Raw genomic sequence first — 19,804 nt, 5'->3', positions numbered from 1 at the left:
AATGACAGAATGATAAAGAAGATATTTAATGCAGTGCCAGAAGGAATCAGGAAAGTTGGCAGACCAAAGTTAAGCTGGGAAGAAAGGGTGAGAGAGGATGCAAATATAACTGGAATCAAGAATTGGAGGAGCTCTGTACTTAACAGGAAAGAATGGGGAAAACTTCTTCAGAAGGCTAAGGCCCACAAAGAGCTGTCGCGCCAGTGATGATGATGATATACCGTTCAAGGGAGATATATAGAACTCCACGATATCTTCAAAGAAAAACGGGCAGTCAGACTGTTAGTTGTCATTATGATAAACTGAGGTAACTTCTATAACGGCAGGTTATCAAGGAGGTTTCAACATCATTATCCACCAGCAGTGTTCATTCATTGCTATGTACAAAAGTTTAATTCAACTCATTATTATATGTCTGTTGTTAAATCAACAAGGACAACTCAAGTCTGAGAGAGAATGAGCTTCGCTTTGTGACCTGTTTGGTGTTACATTTCATTTTAACGTGGGGCTGGACTATTGGTAGACCCTGTTGCTTGGTTAGCTTGGTGTTGCGAATTAGCGTATTGTTTCTGGTGTTTTCGGCAGAATGTAAATTGTTTGTCCTCAAGTTGGATTTTTGGGGTGACTGAGACGTTGTTAACGAAGTTCGAAGGAGGACTGATTCTTAGGCTAGGAGGGTTGGAAGCGGTGTCTCATGAAGAAGGGGGGATATGTGTGGGTTAGGAGTCACGCAGTACTTGGCCTGTGGGGGCGGGGGGTTCTGGTACCGGGTGTGTTTCAATGTAAGAAGGTATTTATAGGCTATAGACAAGTGCCATGAACATTTCTTAGGATTTCTTAGGATTCTTATTGCTAGATATTTACATCACTAGTGGTAATGGTTTTAATGTGTATGAAAAAATGTAGAAAAATGTAATGCAATGAGTTATTCTCATGCGTGTGGCTGTGAAATTGAATTCGGGAGATAGTGGGTTCGAACCCCACTGTCGGCAGCCCTGAAGATGGTTTTCCGTGGTTTCCCATTTTCACACCAGGAAAATGCTGGGGCTGTACCTTAATGAAGGCCACGGCCGCTTCCTTCCCACTCCTAGGCCTTTCCTATCCCATCGTCGCCATAAGACCTATCTGTGTCGGTGCGACGTAAAGTAAATATATAAAACACTATTCTCATGGTTTGTTTATGTACATCCAGTATCTACATGTGCCCTTAACTGTGTGTAGTTAGGTGTATTTTGTCATAGTTGGGTAGGTACTGACAGAGGCGGATCCAAGATTCCCTAAAGGGAGGGACTACCTTAAAAAACACCTCACCACAAACCAAAAACGAGTAACTGGGACATTTTACTTCAGTAGTAATGAAATTTTCCAAGTTTATTTTAAGGAAATTGTTAGAGTATAGTAAACGCTAGTTAAGGTAATTGATTTGATATGTATTTCAGGACAAAATTCCATTAAATAATGTTAGCTTTACTCTGTACAGTTACGTATTAGCAGTTCACATCAATCAACATTTGACCAGATAGAAATTTCCAACCTTCGTGGTTTTGACTGAGACCTTCAACATGTATTGCCCTTTCCTTATGGATGTTTGTTAATGCAAGGCCATTAAGCCGGTTCTCTCCCATTGTATTTGTACGTTTTTAGCTTACGTAGGGTCGAGGGGCTGTCATGACTGGCAGGGTGGAAGGTATTTGTTGCAGCAGTCTAATCTTGGGAAAGAAGTATTTATTACATAGAGCTAATACATATGCACATTTCTGACCTTCTATTTTTTCTGGATGAGACGTTGTCCAATTATCTCTCCATGGTGATATTTCTGCTCTTAATTCATCACTTGTTGCTGTGCAAACTGCTTCATACATCTCTCTTGCTTTGATCATTTCCTCTACTGAAAACTTAGAAAAATTCATGGGAATAACCCCTTCTAAGTTCCGTATTCACCAACGTTAGATACTTTTGTTGTTACCTTAGATTTCCAAAACTCGCATAATGTCATTATCTCGGATAACGCTCACTTCTGTATTCACCACAGAATTTATTATCTCGGTTTACCAAAAATACCTTTTCGTCTCAATCTGAATTTGAACCTTATACTTTTTGGTTCTGACTCACGGAAAACAAATGACTTGTGTTGCCACCACTATCGAAATATAAACAAGTTTGTAATTATGTTCGGAGTCTGCAAATAAATTATGTCCGCTATTGACGTTTCTAGAGAAGGAATTCTTATTGCTAGTTGCTTTACGTCCCACCGACACAGACAGGTCTTATGGCGACGATGGGATAGGGAAGGGCTACGAGTGGGAAGGAAGCGACCGTGGCCTTAATTCAGGTACAGCCCCAGCATTTGCCTGGTGTGAAAATGGGAAACCACGGAAAACCATTTTCAGGGCTGCCGACAGTGGGGTCCGAACCTACTATATCTCGAATGCTGGATACTGGCCGCACTTCAGCGACTGCACCTATCGAGCTCGGTAGGAATTCTTGTTGAATTTGATGTCAGAAAGCATTAACATCATAGAGAATAAGAAAAGAAATTATAACTACAAATTGTATAATTCACTCAAAATATAAGGCAAACATTCCTTAGTTTTTCATAAAAGTCATATAAGTCTCTGGTAAGACCCCAACTAGAGTATGGTTCCCGTGTATGGGACCTTCACGAGGATTACTTGATTCGACAACTGGAAAAAATACAAAGAAAAACAGCTCGATTTGTTCTGAGCGATTTCCGACGAAATAGTAGCGTTAGAAAAATGTTGCAAAGTTTGGGCTGGGAAGACTTGGGAGAAAGGAGACGAGCTGCTCAACTAAGTGTAATGTTCCGACCTGTCAGTGGAGAGATGGCGTGGAATGACATCAGTAGACGAATAAGTTTGAGTGGTGTCTTTAAAAGTAGGAAAGATCACAATATGAAGATAAAGTTGGAATTCAAGAGGACAAATTGGGGCAAATATTCGTTTATAGGAAGGGGAGTTAGGGATTGGAATAACTTACCAAGAGAGATGTTCAATCAATTTCCCATTTGTTTGCAATCATTTAAGAAAAGGCTAGGAAAATAACAGATAGGGAATCTGCCACCTGGGCGACTATCTAAAATGCAGATCAGTAGTGATTGATTGATTGATTGATTGATTGATTGATTGATTGATTGATTGATTGATTGATTGATTGATTGATTGATTGATTGATTGATTGATTGATTGATTGATTGATTGATTGATTGATTGACAAAAAATCGTCCGATCGTGTACGATACAAGACATAAGCTATAATCGAGAATCCATCCTAGGCCTACGCATGTGTTGGAAATACCAGGTTATATTCGATGATGGATAACACTAACAGTGTCGAGGCTTCAGGCAACCTAAAATGTGTTAAAAAGTCAGTGTCACCGTAGTCCTCATAGTATGCAGCGCGTTCTTTTTTATCCAGCTAGGACATTTTATTGCATAATCTTCGTCATATTCCTCGTTGCTGCGATTTTATCTCACAGTTAAATATATTCCAGTCGTCTACGAGCTGTCATCTCGAAAGGCTGTTATCTTACAAGTAGATTTCCTATCTTACCAGCCGTGGCCAACTTTCTTTTTTTGTGGTAAAATTTTAAACCGAGATAATACCCATTATCAAAGATAATGCTGTTGTTTGTGAATACAAATGTAACTGTTATATCCATTTCCTTAGCTTTAAAACAAGATAAAAGTTTTTGGTGGATACGGACTTAAAGGGGTCATTTTGTTAACATTATCACAAAGGTTTATCATTGGGTCGACAAAAGGCAAGAATAGACTGAAGTATTCCTCAGGATTCTCAGCTGACATATTCATTCTTTGAGTTTGCCTGCCACAGACACGTGGGAGCCGGATTTCTTCACCCACTGAAGCAGCCATGTCACTTGCTGCAATAAAAATTCCATTACACTTTTCATCGGTATTTTTTTCTCATATTCAACCTTCCTATTACGGTGCCAGTGTAAAACAATGCAGATGATGAATATTGTTTAGAATCTTGCAAGAAATTGCTTAGTTTCACAGTAAGGGCAAAACAGTGAACAGCAGTTTCCAAACCAATGATAAATTCACTTCGTCTCAAAGGTGGTGGTGGTGATTATTGTTTTAAGAGGAAGTACAACTAGGCAACCATCCTCTATATAACACTAATCAGAGAGAAAAAATGGAAGGGATCCAACACTTCGAAAAATGAAGATATCGGCCAAAGAAAGACAAGGGCCACGAAGGGCATGAAAATGAAAGACTCCCTAGCCCTCGCAAACCTAATAGCGTCGGGGTCGGAAAAGAACAAGGGTTGACCAAGAGAAGTCGGATAGGATGGATGAAAGTGAGGAGCCTGGCACAAGTAAGTGGAAGCAATGCCAGGACTCAGCTGAGGGCCCCGTGGTCGCCAACCCACGCTCCAAAGTTCAGAGCCCCTGAGGCCCTTCGTCTCAAAGCCGCGCCTAAGGCAACAGCTTTGCTTAACGACTCACTTTCTGGATCTTCTTCTATTTGCTCAAGAAGCCTTACAACATGTAACATTAGGCCCTAGTTCCTGAAATACAATGAAGCTATCATATCTTTCTACCCGTAGGACAAAATCCTTTTGACTTGGTCTTTCTTGACTCACTGATATCAAGTTCTGCTCTTTAAACAGCAGACATCCGTTTCGCAGGAGCCGAGACAAACGTTTTTAATTCGCCTAATATCATAGCTTTTTGTAATGCACAAGTTCAGATGAAGGCTGAAGCAATTGTGTGTAAAATGTCAGAGGTTGCTCATTTAAAATCAGTGCTTGGATTCCAATATAATTACCTGACATGTTTGATTAGACATCAAACCCCGAGCCTAAAAATCTTGAAAGTTTAATCAAACTTTTAAACGTAACCAGTGTGTGTGTGGGGGGGGGGCTAAATCCCGCCTTAGCCCCTCCCTGGATCCGCCTCTGGGCACTGAATGTATTTACAATGGAGGATATCGGTTTGCTGTGTGCTGAATTAGTGTTGTCAGGGGCAAGTTTGGCAATTTGCTGGAGAAGTTAGGCAAGCCGCCCGACTTTTTATTCTTAAAATAGATCGCGATTCGAGTTCTTGTTCTGCTTCTACTATTATATGTTGTATGTTATTCATTAACGAGTATTTCGGGGATACTTATGTATGTAGAACATGCCAGCGTCCATGCCATGCAATTGCTTCATGACTTTAATGGCGTGTTGTTGGTCGAGTCGGTAAAAAACGCTTTGAAATTCTGGTCATTTTTTCCTTTATTGTAGATACCTTTAGCTGCTTGTGAATCTCCGTGTTACGCAGGTGGTAAGGGGCATTAACGATTATTCTTAGTTCCTTGTTTTGGTACTTTTGTACCTTTTTGATACAGCCCCTGGCATTTATAGTTCAACTGAACGTTCTTTCAAAAGTAACTACAACACTAACGCCCCATTCCAGTCCGGCTCTATGGCTAAATGGTTAGCGTGCTGCCCTTTGGTCACAGGGATCCCGGGTTCGATTCCCGACTGGGTCGGGAATTTTAACCTAATTGGTTAATTTTGTTGGCACGGGGGCTGGGTGTGTGTGTCGTGTTCATCATCATTTCATCCTCATCACGATGCTCAGGTCGCCTACGGGAGTCAAATCAAAAGACCTGTATCTGGCGAGCCGAACATGTCCTCGGAAACTCCCGGCACTAAAAACCATACGCCATTGCATTGTCCCATTCCAACAACATTATTGATGGCGAACGATGAGGCGGTGAATCTCTTCACCCTGCTACACAAACGGTTTAGAAAATAGAACACTCTGCCTGCTTGCAACGAAATATTTAGTTCCGCTGGTCATTTATTCAGACTTCTACACGTATAAACTACACTCAAAATTAATCTCTGATACCATGAAGGAGGAGACGACGTCGCTGTCAGGTAGGGTGGCCAAATTCTGTCTTCCTAGGGATTTCCAGTTTGCACGGCTGGTACCTAATGTTTAGCTGCGCGCACACGCGTAGCCTCATCCCATTGTCTTCGTGTGAGGGTTAGTTGTGTGCACCACGTTCCGTTTCCGTGTACAAGAAGGATTCATTTTTCATGCAACGAAATATTTAGTTCCGCTGGTCATTTATTCAGAATCCTACACGTATAATCTACACTCAAAATAAATCTCCGTATGAAATACTGATTGCATTTCAGTCGTGTAGTGTAGTTCCTTGCGTGTAATTGCTACAGTGAGGTGGTTGGCGTGAGTTACTGTAGCGGCCATTATAAAAAATCAGGGAATGTTCGTAATTTCGTCCCCATCATTTTATTTGTTATTTATGTTTATTCATATTTTCAGATGGGAAAATGCAAGCAGTGGGGTAAAGAGGCTATGAAAAAAGGCTATTAAAGGCAGTGAGGGACAGGATAAAGAGTTACAAACGTGCAAGTAAAGCGTTTAACATCCCACGAGCAACGCTGAAAGACTATGTTAAAAAGATACCAAGAAAATATTTTTCATAAATTGCCTTCAAGTAATTCTTTATAGGGAAAGTATTTTTCATAAATTTGGTGGGGGACGAAATTACGAACACGTTTTTGGTAGTTTCCTTTTTGTAGTGTTTATGTTTATGTCAAATATTGACTACTTTACGTTATAACAGGTTCACTGTAACTTGCCCGTAAAAGGAGAATATATTCAGTAATATATATACCAATTTCTAGCCTTGTCCATGATATTCCTGAATTTCTATGAGTCGCAAAAATTACTAACCCATTTTGTTATTTTCGTTATCATTATAACGCACGAGACAACTCTACTCGTGGCTAGGAGCGTCTTTAAACGTGCTACTTTCAGAGCTGAAAACAAGCAATAATTGTCCAATTTCATTCTAAAACCCTTTCCGAATCTGTTTCTGCGCCCATAAGCACAAGAGCCTGGCGTGATTACCTTCAAAACTCAGACCTCAGACACACACACACATTTCGAAACTAATAATACCAAAATAATCCCCCATGTTCTATAAAAACATATTTTCGGAAGTATTCAATTAAAACAGATGGCCTGTACTACGCTGAAATTGCATAATTAGTGATCTTCACTTTGTGCGGAATGAAAATCCACAGCCTGATTCCAGTCCTTCGACCGGGTCAGGAATGAAATGAATGAAGCCCCCACTAGCGGCGAGGATATGAAACGTGCCGGCTGCTGAAGCCTGTCGCACTCCTCTGGTGCAATGATAAATGACTGATAGATGAAATGAAATGTTAATGGAGAGTGTTGCTGGAATGAAGTATGATAGGGAAAACCGATATACCCGAAGAAAAACCTTTCACGCCTCCGCTTTGTCCAGCACAAATCCCACATAGAGTGACCGAGATTTGAACCACGGTATCCAGCGGCGAGAGGCCGGCGACCTTGTGCGGAATACATACGTTTAAATCAGCTGACGGGACATTTGGCTAAAACATAGCGGTGCCAATCAGAAAGAAGCACTCGTTGGCCACACTGTACATAATTATATAGTCACTGTAGTACTTACCAGTGAGCGCAGTTGAGTATAGGCGTGGTAAGTGCTACCTGCTCTTGCACATGGTGGAAACGATCTAAGGTTAGTATTTTCCTCTTCGGTCAGTGTAAGAGTATATTGAGTCCTGGGCTAACGTGAGCTGCTTTTACATTTCAAATGACGATGGCAGTCTAACTTTGCAACAAGAAGTTTCTACATCACGGCAAGTTATACCTCTTGATAATAACGATGATGAATCGAGAATGTGGTGAAGATCGGTGTAAGGCGGTCGTCGGATATGTCGATATTGAAAACTGCATGATCGGCAATCAGCACAGTCGGCTGGCATTTAAGAGATCTTAAATCGCTCTATGACCGGTGTTACTATGACGTGGAATGGTGATCACCGGTTCCCCACTAAACGTAGAACTGCTCGCACTTACCTGTGCTGGAGAGTCCTTGGTTCTAGTGTGTGGGCCCCTCACTTGGATTACTTCATTCGATAACTAGACAAAATCCAAAGAAAAGCAGCTCGATTAGTTATGGGTGATTTCCGACAAAAGAGTAGGTAGCGTTATAAAAATGTTGCATAGTTTGGGTTGGGAAGTCTGGGGAGAAAGGAGACGAGCTGCTCAACTAAGTGGTATGTTCCGAGCAGTCAGTGGAGTGATGGCGTGGAATGACATTAATAGACGAATAAGTTTAAGTGGTGTCTTTAAAAGTAGGAAGGATCACAATATGAAGATAAAGTTGGAATTGAAGAGGACGAATTGGGGCAAACGTTCGTTTATAGGAAGGGAAGTTAGGGATTGGAATAACTCACCAGGAGAGATATTCAATAAATTTCCAATTTCTTTGCAATCATTTAAGAAAAGGCTAGAAAAACGACAGATAGGGGATCTGCCACCTGGGCGACCGCTCTAAATGCAGGTTAGTAGTGATTGATTGATTGATTGATTGATTGATTGGTTGATTGATTGATTGATTGATTGATTGATTGATTTGATTGATTGATTGATTGATTGATTGATTGATTGATTGATTGATTGATTGATTGATTGATTGATTGATTGATTGATTGATTGATTGATTGATTCGTGCATTTCATGAGCATTCTGGGTCTATGACTTTGGAGTATCGAACCTCTAACGTCTACTCCTGTATTTAGTGTTATCCAATTTAAAACCCCTCTCACAGCAACCTAATGTGAACACAATATGCCAACATATTACCATTACGAAGCTGAACGGCACTAATTATTTTTTTCAAACCTAGATATCAGAGGCTTACTAAAGCTGAGTCATGTGTAGTCTCTAAAGTTCTGTACCAAGCGCGATATTATTTTCTACTTTTAGCAACGACAAACTTCCAGTTCCCAACATTTACACTTATGATCTACAGGCTAAATACTATGTAGCAAATAACACATAGTAGAGTGTCCTTGAAGTAAATTCTAAATTGCCATCTCTTTGTAAATGAATACCCTCAAAAGACCCAGAATATTATGAGAGGACAAAATGGAACAGTAATTCATATTATAAGTTAGAACCCTAGTAGACGGTATGTTTCGTACCACAAAAGTTACACTGAGCGAGATAGCTGAAAATCAGGCGTTATGTTTTTCGAAGGCTTCTCACGGGCAGAACATGTAAAATATGCATGTTTGAAAGGGTTCAACTTCTCCGCCCTCACCTACCTATTGTAAAGTGCATTTTCTACCTCGTAACAAAATTAACAGAATAAACCGTCGTTCGTATAGCGATAAAAACGCTTAGCTAGAGAGTAAACAGTAGAAAGTTCGCATGAGTCTCATTTAAAGCGTAAATTGCGTCAATACACTGCAGCTCTCTCCGCTCTAACCAGCCTTTAACCGAGCAGACAATCTCATGTTCAATATAGGTATACGTTCAATATCAACACAGAACGGCACATTCTCCGCATCACCAGAATTCGTTACCAGAAGAACTACGGAGCCTAACGTCAAACTGATTACTTTAAAACTAGAATTCTTTTTTAATTATAATTATTGTTCTTGTTATTTTCTTTACGTCCCACTAACTACTTTTATGGTTTTCGGAGACGCCGAGGTGCTGGAATTTAGTCCTATAGGAGTTCTTTTACGTGCCAGTAAATCTACCGACGCGAGGCTGACGTATTTGAGCACCTTTAAATACCACCGGAGTGAGCCAGGATCGAACTTGCCAAGATGGGGTCGGAAGGCCAGCGCCCCAAACGTCTGAACCACTCAGCCCGACCGATTATTATTATTATTATTATTATTATTATTATTATTATTATTATTATTATTATTAATTATATTTTGCGTGTACATAATTATGAAAACAATCAACTTCATCCATTCAAAGGGCCCCGGGTTCGATCCCCGGCCGCGTAGGGGATTTCAACTGTTAATTCCTCCGGTTCGGGATTGTGTGTGTGTGTGTGTGTGTGTGTGTGTGTGTGTGTGTGTGTGTGTGTGTGTGTGTGTGTGTGTGTGTGTGTATTCGCCTTGGCACACCATACTACCAACCAGCACAGACAGCGACTGCACCTCTTCTTAGAGACTTGGAATCGGGAAAGGCATCCGGCCGTAAAACTAGCCCAAGGCCAGATCAAGTGATTATCTCAATAAAAATGAGGGGAATTTCAAGGAGAAGAATCAGTTTGTTTGACAAAAAACTTCCCGTTCCGTACAATGCCTGTCCATATCTTTTACGACACTCGGCTTATATTTTTCAACTGTAGATCCCGGGATAATTGGTATTGCGATATTCAGATAAGAAAGGAGCTAAGAGTCCGTTGAAATGCTTTTTGCTGATTGCTTGAAAACGGTCAACGTTGATTTCTAGTTACTGTCTAACTGTTCGGTTCGATTCAGTGTCGCCAGCCATACGGTTTAGGGACGTTACTTGCCGATGCGACGTCTCGCGTGTTGACACTATCTAATCATATTTTGGTCATGACTTGTGCCACTGCCGTGTTGTGAAAATCACTACTATTAGATATGCGAGAATAAGTAAAACAGGTATTTTCTTTTTCTGTAGTACTGTAAATATGTTTGGAATAATACAGGTAAGTAGAATTGTGCCGCGTTCGAATAATGTATTAAAGTAGTTTGTGTGAGATGACAAACGCCGCATTATATTAATACGGTCTTATTTCGACCAATTATTATGTAAAGAATTAAAATTGGGTGTCTGAGAAGTAAGAAAAATCTACAAGAACACCTCGGAGAAGAAAAGGAACGCTATCTCCTCTATTCTATGATGCGTTTCTGATATAATGAGAATTAGTTAAAATGGATGGAAAATTCGTTATCAACGTAACGTATTGTCTCGTCTCGACTTTGGTATGGTATGCCTTTGTACGGAATATATTTGCCTGTGTGTATTATTACAGCGTGGTTTCACTTCAGTCCGAGCTGAATTATCATTTACACCAATCACCGGAAGAAGCGATGCGTATATTAAAATAACACCAAATTTAACCACATGGCGCAACAGCCCCGAAAAGCCATGGCCTACCAAGCGACCGCTGTTCAGCCCGGAGACCTGCAGATTACGAGATAAGGTGTGGTCAGCACGACGGATCCTCTCGGCCGTTACTCTTAGCTTTCTAGACCGGGGCGTTATCTCACCGTCAGATAGCTCCTCAAATGTAATCACGTAGGCTGAGTGGACCACGAACCAGCCCTCGGATGCAGGTAAAGATTTCTGAACTGACCGGGAATCGAACCCGAGGTCTCCGGCTAAGAGGCAGGTACGCTACCCCTACACCGCGGGGCCGGCGCATTAAAGTAAAGGCAGAAATATATAACATGAAAATGAGCGAGCTTCATTAATTACTCATTGAGCTTGAAAACCGACCTAATGGTATCTTGATTCCTTATTTACTTCGGTAAGGGAAACTTCATTACTGATGCTTACATTCAGGTTATGTCTGGTGATTTCAATATGCAACTAGTCAAGATGGCAGCAGTGATGAGCCATTAAAAACGAGAATAGCGCGGCGATATTTGCTTTTTAGTGTAGAGCCTTTCGTGCCGAGTGGTGTAGATTTTTTTTTTTTTGTTAGTGGCTTTACGTCGCACCGACACAGATAGGTCTTAAGGCGACGATGGGGTAGGAAAGGCCCAGGATTCAGAAAAGAGCGACCGTGACCTTAATTAAGGCACATTCCCATCATTTGCCTGGTGTCAAAATGGGAAACCACGGAAAACCATCTTCAGGGCTGCCAACAGTGGGATTCGAACCCACTATCTCGCGGATGCAAGCTCACAGCCGCGCGCTCGTAACCGCACGGCCAACTCGCCCGGTAGAAGAAAAATGAGTGAAAGCCTCAATTGCCATATGACTGACATAATCGCGAATAACCTAGGAAAAATCACGGTGGTCACTTTTGAACTAGAGCACTGCAAACGCAGTCATCCCTATCTCTCGCCGTCCACTCTGCGGCCTCTTGTTTACTTACTCAGCATCACTCATCACTTGGTGAGGAATCGCCGATTGTGACTCAACAGGTTTGCGGCCTTTTCACCCGGCTGAGGGGTCTGACTGTAGTGCAGCAACCACTGGAGGTCATAACGATGAACGAGATGGTAGACCAGCTAGCGAAAGAAGCCACACATGTGAACACCGCCTCTACAAATAGTTACCGTATTCTAATTTCCTGCCCACAAGCAAGTAAAAGTACAGGGAATGGTCTGAGTAGTGTAAAACGCCACAGCTTGCAAGAGGAAAGCACTATGCTAGAATTCAGCCCAGCATCCCAACGCAAGTCTGGTTGAAACTAGCACAAAGACACCTTTCAACTCTAGCAATAAAATGTGTCTGGGTCATGGATGCTATCCGAGTCATTTCCGCAGGATCAAGGCATTGGACACCTCTCACTGCCCAGAAGACCCTGGAGAAATAGCTGACTTGAACCATATCCTATTATCATGTAAAAGCGTCCGACTCTTTGGCTGAATGGTCAGAGTACTGGCCTTCGATTCAGAGGGTCCCCAGTTTGATTCACGGTCGGGACGGGGAATTTAACCTTCATTGGTTAATTCCTATGGCCCGCGGGGCTGCGTGTTTGTGCTGTGCCCAACATCCCTACAACTCACACACCACACATAACACTATCCTCCACCACAATAACACGCAATTACCTACACATGGCTGATGCCACCCACCCTCATCGAAGGCTAGAAATAGCCACACATTATTATTATTGTGTAAAAAGTACTTTCAGCAGCAGAACCATCTGAACTCTTTGCTAGCGAAGTTAAATACCTCACTGTCAACATAAATTGTCACCCTTTTATCAAAATTAACTCCATAATTATGCGCTATAATTTCACAACAGTTATCAGACTGCAGTACTGTATTAAGTTATGCTTCCTTTCCAATCTCGAAGATCTATACATGTATGCTCTCTCACTGTGCAAATACTGGCCGCATGATCTTCCGAAGCCGAACGCCATCAGTGCATAATACAAAATGAAACCACTGGAGGGCGGCTCTTTAGATATCTTCCGTCCAGTACATTCCCAACTGTTAGGGCAGGGAGCGAACATGCTAATGCATCATGAATATTAAAGTATTAAAGCGGTTATTAAATTTCAAAAGTTCGTAATGTAGCTATACCAATTTAAAAACTGTATAAATAGGTACTGTACTTGAATTGATTATCGTATACTGTATTTGTTGACTGTGTGTATGTCGGGTGGAACACAACAGATCGATTAACACTGAAGAACATAACCTTTGATAATCGTTGAATCGAATGGTGGAAAATACAGTATATGTAATGTTAATAACGCCGGCCAACCTCCTCACCTTCGCCGAACATCTCCTTGAGCGTGTCAAATCTCCCTGACCTGAGAGACGACGTTACCGTCATGGAGACCCGCCGTCCCTTTCAGGGACACAACGAAAACTTTCAGTAGTAGCAATAATTTAGTAAGAACAAAACCAAACTGTGGTATTTACCAGTTACTTTCGTAATTCTGTGATTTCAGTGATATTCCGCTGGTAAATGATTAAGGAAAGCTCCACCTCCTGGCCGAAAATGCGCCCAGTTGTAGCAGAGTGGCTGGATTTTGAGAGCCAAGTTCGCCCATTAGGGTTACCAATGTTCCTGAGTAATCAAATCATGGGTCCAAACTTAGTTACGTTTCTAAAGCTAAATTTACAGTTTCTAAATAAATCACATTTATCTTCAAGCAAATTTGGGCCTTAATTTCAGAGGTAACTTGTGTTGTGCGTTCACCTCTCTCTTTAACTTTCGCCGTTGTGTCTTGACAGCTATGTGGGGGCTTCAACCTAGTTTTGGAATTGTTACAAGACAGCATGTAAAACAATAGACAAAACCCATATATTTGCTAGTGGTTTTTCTCGAAAAGGTCTCCAAATTTTGACCAAGCTCGATAGTTTTCGTTACCACGATCCATTCACCGGATATAATCTTTGCCCGGCCATCTTGCCTAATAGTCCTATTTTAAAACCTTCCTTTCTATCACATTTATTTTTAACTACGACAAGAACAGCTTCGTGGTCATTAATACCATCTATCACTTCGGTTTCTCTATAGAGCCCATCTAGTTCTACCAGCACCACGTCCAGAATATTGTTCCCTCTAGTTTGTTCCATCACTTTCTGAATCATCTGTCCTTCCCATATTTAGACTACTTATTTGCCATTTGTTGGTCATGCTTCCTGTCGTTCGCATTACCTTCCCAATTGACATTTGGTAAATTGAGATCACCCGCTACAAGCACGTTCCTTTCCATATCGTTTCCCACACAGCTGATTATCTTACCAAATAATTCTGAATCAGCGTCAGGGCTATCCTTTCCCGGTCTGTATACTCCAAAGACATCAAGTTGCCTATTATCTTCAGGGAAGAATTTCATGTTTGTCATTTTTAACTTTTTCATAGCTTACAAATACTTCTTTCTGTCTTTTGCTTCGTGCACTCTGCTCGTTTATAGGAAGGGGAATTAGGGATTGGAATAACTTATCAAGGGAGATGTTCAATAAATTTCCAATTTCCTTGAAATCATTTAAGAAAATGCTAATAAAACAACAGATAGGGAATCTGGCACCTGGACTATTGCCCTAAATGCAGATCAGTAGGTGATTGATTTTGACTGAACGCATATGGTTCCCGTGAGGCGTCACTCGGCAAGCAATCCGCTCTGCCACGATGACAGCATCGGTCAGCTTCGTGCAGATCGTCAAGCTTTACGAAGAATTATCTGCTGTCACCACAGTACACTATTCTGAACCTGGGATCTTGGTATCCGAAGGACGACACACCACCACTAATTCCTCGAAGGGAGTATCAACAAAAACGTTACACTGACTGCAGCAACAATACCTTATTGTTCTTGTGTACTTGTTTTACCTACAATTGTTATAAAAGTTTGTATTTTTCAGATGTGGTTCTTATTGTGCACGTTGGTCCTGATAACGATGGTCTCTGCATCCAGCAAGCCGCACATAATCCTTATAGTTGCAGACGACTTGGTAAGTCTATCTCCTGTCTAGTGGGCTCACACCGCAGCGATATGCCATGAGCATCTGTCCGAGATCCAGTTCGATTACAGATAATAATTTCACAACTTTAAAAAGTTAGTGCATCCTAGAACTCAGAGGGGCTAAATAATGATCCTTAAGTAAGTCAGTGGCAATCAAGGAGACAAAAACAGTTTCACAATCGTCTTGCGAAAGGGAGCCTAATAATTCAAAGAGCATTTATTTACTCGAGTCAGAAGCAATAACGTACAAAGTTGTAAAGGAATGTTACAATTGTTGTTGTTTGAGTCATCAGTCCATAGACTGGTTTGATGCAGCCCTCCATGCTATCCTGTGCTAACCTCGTATATCTACGTAACTACTGCTTCTTACATCTGCTCTAATCTGCTTGTCATATTCATACCTCGGTCTACCCCTACCATTCTTACCACCTACACTTACCTCAAAAACCAACTAAACAAGTCCCGGGTGTCTTAAGATGTGTCCTATCATCCTACATCTTCTTCTCGTCAAATTTAGCCACAACGATCTCCTCTCACCAAATCGATTCAGTATCTCTTCATTCGTGATTCGATCTATCCATCTCACCTTCAGCATTTATCTGTAACACCATATTTCAGAAGCTTCTATTCTCTTTCTGAGCTAGTTATCGTCCATGTTTCACTTCCACACAGTGCTATTCTCCAGGCGAAAATATTAAGAAACGTCTTTCTAATTTCTATATGAATGTTCGATACAACTGAAAAATAAATAAATAAAATGTCTCGGGTTAAGTAATCTTTGCCCATAAACGAGCCACTATCACAGCCTACCGTTAAGTCTTATCTTTTGCAAGAGTATGGGCACACTCACCAGTGTTGCCAACTCTACATCCTAAAATATCTCCAAGTTCTTCGATGAACGTCTATAAAAATAACTAATTTTCTTTGTTATAATCGCTATGAAAAGTCGCCAACATAAAATCACCAGTAAACATAACTAAAATGGATATACCTATGCAGAAAAAATCGTTCATCTTCATCGTCTTCCATTTCGTCCTCAGCAAACGATGTAGATTTTGAAGTGGAAGGTTGCTGAGCTGTTGATGGAGCAGGCAATAGTTTAGCCGTGGTTGAATAAGCATTTTTAGTGCCGATATTCCTGGCCGCCTTCTGTGGAATTTCGTAGGAATAGCAGGTTTTTCCTAGAAACTTATATGCATTCCTGATATGCAAGTCCTTTATGCCCTTTTGCCATTTATTCGGTCGCTCTGCCCCAAGACCTAAGGTCACCTTTCAGTGTTAAGCCCCTATGAATAAAGCATATGTAATAAGTCTTACACCATCTCCCAAGTCCCATGTGTAGCCACCATCTTGTTCCGAATTCAGTTTCCAGCGTTATGCCCCCTATGAATGGAGCACATGTATTAAGCCTTACACCATCTCCCTAGTTCCATGTGTAGCCGCCATCTTACTCCAAGCTCAGCTCCAAGTTTCCTGAGGGTACCTTCCAATTTTACGCCCCTATGAATGCACATGTATTAAGCCAAGACCGACTCCAAACCTCAGATCACCGGGCGAGTTGGCCGTGCGCGTAGAGGCGTGCGGCTGTGAGCTTGCATCCGGGAGATAGTAGGTTCGAATCCCACTATCGGCAGCCCTGAAGATGGTTTTCCGTGGTTTCCCATTTTCACACCAGGCAAATGCTGGGGCTGTACCTTAATTAAGGCCACGGCCGCTTCCTTCCAACTCCTAGGCCTTTCCTATCCCATCGTCGCCGTAAGACCTATCTGTGTCGGTGCGACGTAAAGCCCCTAAAAAAAAAAAAAACCTCAGATCTTAATGCTACTCTCGATCGTTCAAAGATGGCGAATCGAGTAGCCGGACATGTCAGAAATGTGAGTTTGTGTTGGTTTGTTGTTATCGTATGTAGTCGGTGTAATTTCATGAAAGTTGACGATAAATGCTAGTTTCCTTGTAGAATGTAAGTATGCGAGTGTATTTATATGAGTCAGTGGACACTCAGGATCTGTAGTTATACGCAGTAATGTGAGAAAGTGTTTGTTTTGATCGTGTTGTGAACCAGGTTTAAGTCTTTGGCAGTGCCTCTCATACAATTATTCTTAAGTTTTCTTCGTAATAAAACATTAAGAGAGAAATTGATTGGGAATATACATCGTGATTATTTTGAAGTCGATGACAAAACTGTAGTGTGCATACACCATTTTGAGAATAAGTCTGAGGTTAGGGAAATTCCAAACGGTGAACCTATTCGTGTTCCTCGAAAAATCTTAATTTAGATAGAAAATAATTGATATTGTGATATTCCATCAGTGTCTATGTGCTTCAAAATGTCGAGTGATTTAGATGCAAGTGTATTTTACTATAGCGTAATCTGTGCTGGCCTGCGTAAATATTTGGTTGGATCTTGGAGTATAACAGAACTTAAGTGTGACAGATGGAGCAATCTGTATACTGTTAGAAAGAAGAAATAGTGACTTGCAGGGATTAGATGGGTTTGTAACGCAGGGTTTTACACTACGAACACATTCTGATTCGTGCTGCGGTTATCTGTTATCAAGCAGACTATACCGAACTGAAGCTCGTCCATGTAGTTAAATATCAATTTTTATAGTCAATACAGTTTTTGCAGTCATGTTCTTTAATGGGTAAAATCCTATTATATCTTTAGTGTCTGAGCGTTTCATTACTCAGGTTACCATCATTGTGTGAAGTGCTGCTATGCCATATATCAACATTATGTTAGCATTACCAGGGCCGTTCATTGGGTTAACATAATCATTTCGGGTGTATAATACTTGGGCTGAGTGGCTCAGAAGGTTAAGGCGCTGGCCTTCTGACCCCAAATTGGCAAGTTCGATGCTGGCTCAGTCCGGTGGCATTTGGAGGTGCTCAAATATGTCAGCCTCGTATCGGTAGATTTACTGGCACGTTAAAAACTCCTGCGGGACTAAATTCCAGACACTTCGGCGTCTCCGAAAACCGTAAAAAAGTAGTTAGTGGGACGTAAAGCCAATAACATTGTTATTTCGGGTGTACTTCCCTTCCATTGGATGCTGAATATAAGAAATTGTCCACCACTTCAAAACTAAGAAAACAAATTATGTTTCATAGTTCTTATGAGAGCGAATACATTGGGGAATTTCGCGCGTTAATTTATTTTGAAACATTCAAAATGATGTTATAAATATCATTTTAATAGTTTTATTTATCTAGCGAAGTGAAATCTAAGAGAAAAAGTTACTTGACTAATTGACATTTCTAAATAATCAACTTGTTGTTCTCTTTTCTAGTAGAATATACACTGACTGACAGAGCAAATGCAACACCAAGAAGGAGTGGTTCGAAAGGGATGAAAGTTGGGGAAAAAACAGAGACGGCACGGACGAATAATTGATGGTTATTTCAAACCGATATGCAGGTTACACAATGCGCACGGCATCGACTCAGTAGGATGTAGGACCACCGCGAGCGGCGATGCACGCAGAAACACGTCGAGGTACAGAGTCAATAAGAGAGCGGATGGTGTCCTGAGGGATGGTTCTCCATTCTCTGTCAACCATTTGCCACAGTTGGTCGTCCGTACAAGGCTGGGGCAGAGTTTGCAAACGGCGTCCAATGAGATCCCACACGTGTTCGATTGGTGAGAGATCCGGAGAGTACGCTGGCCACGGAAGCATCTGTACACCTCGTAGAGCCTGTTGGGAGATGCGAGCAGTGTGCGGGCGGGCATTATCCTGCTGAAACAGAGCATTGGGCAGCCCCTGAAGGTACGGGAGTGCCACCGGCCGCAGCACATGCTGCACGTAGCGGTGGGCATTTAACGTGCCTTGAATACGCACTAGAGGTGACGTGGAATCATACGCAATAGCGCCTCAAACCATGATGCCACGTTGTCTAGCGGTAGGGCGCTCCACAGTTACTGCCGGATTTGACCTTTCTCCACGCCGACGCCACACTCGTCTGCGGTGACTATCACTGACAGAACAGAAGCGTGACTCATCGGAGAACACGACGTTCCGCCATTCCCTCATCCAAGTCGCTCTAGCCCGGCACCATGCCAGGCGTGCACGTCTATGCTGTGGAGTCAATGGTAGTTTTCTGAGCGGACGCCGGGAGTGCAGGCCTCCTTCAACCAATCGACGGGAAATTGTTCTGGTCGATATTGCAACAGCCAGGGTGTCTTGCACATGCTGAAGAATGGCGGTTGACGTGGCGTGCGGGGCTGCCACCGCTTGGCGGCGGATGCGCCGATCCTCGCGTGCTGACGTCACTCGGGCTGCGCCTGGACCCCTCGCACGTGCCACATGTCCCTGCGCCAACCATCTTCGCCACAGGCGCTGCACCGTGGACACATCCCTATGGGTATCGGCTGCGATTTGACGAAGCGACCAACCTGCCCTTCTCAGCCCGATCACCATACCCCTCGTAAAGTCGTCTGTCTGCTGGAAATGCCTCCGTTGACGGCGGCCAGGCATACTTAGCTATACACGTGTCCTGTGGCACACGACAACACGTTCTACAATGACTGTCGGCTGAGAAATCACGGTACGAAGTGGGCCATTCGCCAACGCCGTGTCCCATTTATCGTTCGCTACGTGCACAGCACAGCGGCGCATTTCACATCATGAGCATACCTCAGTAACGTCAGTCTACCCTGCAATTGGCATAAAGTTCTGACCACTCCTTCTTGGTGTTGCATTTGCTCTGTCAGTCAGTGTATGAGATTCTAGTTGATTATATGTGGTGCGTACTTGTTGGAGAAGCGTTTTCTTAGGTGAAAAAGATATTTTTCCTATGACGTTCCATACGT

The 19,804-nt window shown here is 42.1% G+C and overlaps 1 protein-coding gene across 2 annotated transcripts in view; it reads left to right on the top strand.

The window, feature by feature from the left end:
- The window catches only part of LOC136882193 (arylsulfatase B), a 286,880-nt gene that overhangs the window by 53,869 nt on the left and 213,207 nt on the right, over window positions 1-19,804 (top strand). For both annotated transcript variants that reach the window (XM_068225672.1, XM_067154756.2), the window contains exon 2: window positions 14,894-14,983. In XM_068225672.1, coding sequence (XP_068081773.1) covers window positions 14,894-14,983 — 90 coding nt within the window. The remainder of the gene's footprint in view (window positions 1-14,893; window positions 14,984-19,804) is intronic.

Source organism: Anabrus simplex, chromosome 1, assembly GCF_040414725.1.
Source record: "Anabrus simplex isolate iqAnaSimp1 chromosome 1, ASM4041472v1, whole genome shotgun sequence".
NCBI lineage: Eukaryota > Metazoa > Arthropoda > Insecta > Orthoptera > Tettigoniidae > Anabrus > Anabrus simplex.
Note: the sequence above shows the minus strand (reverse complement) of the source record. Positions and strands in the feature narration are given on the sequence as shown.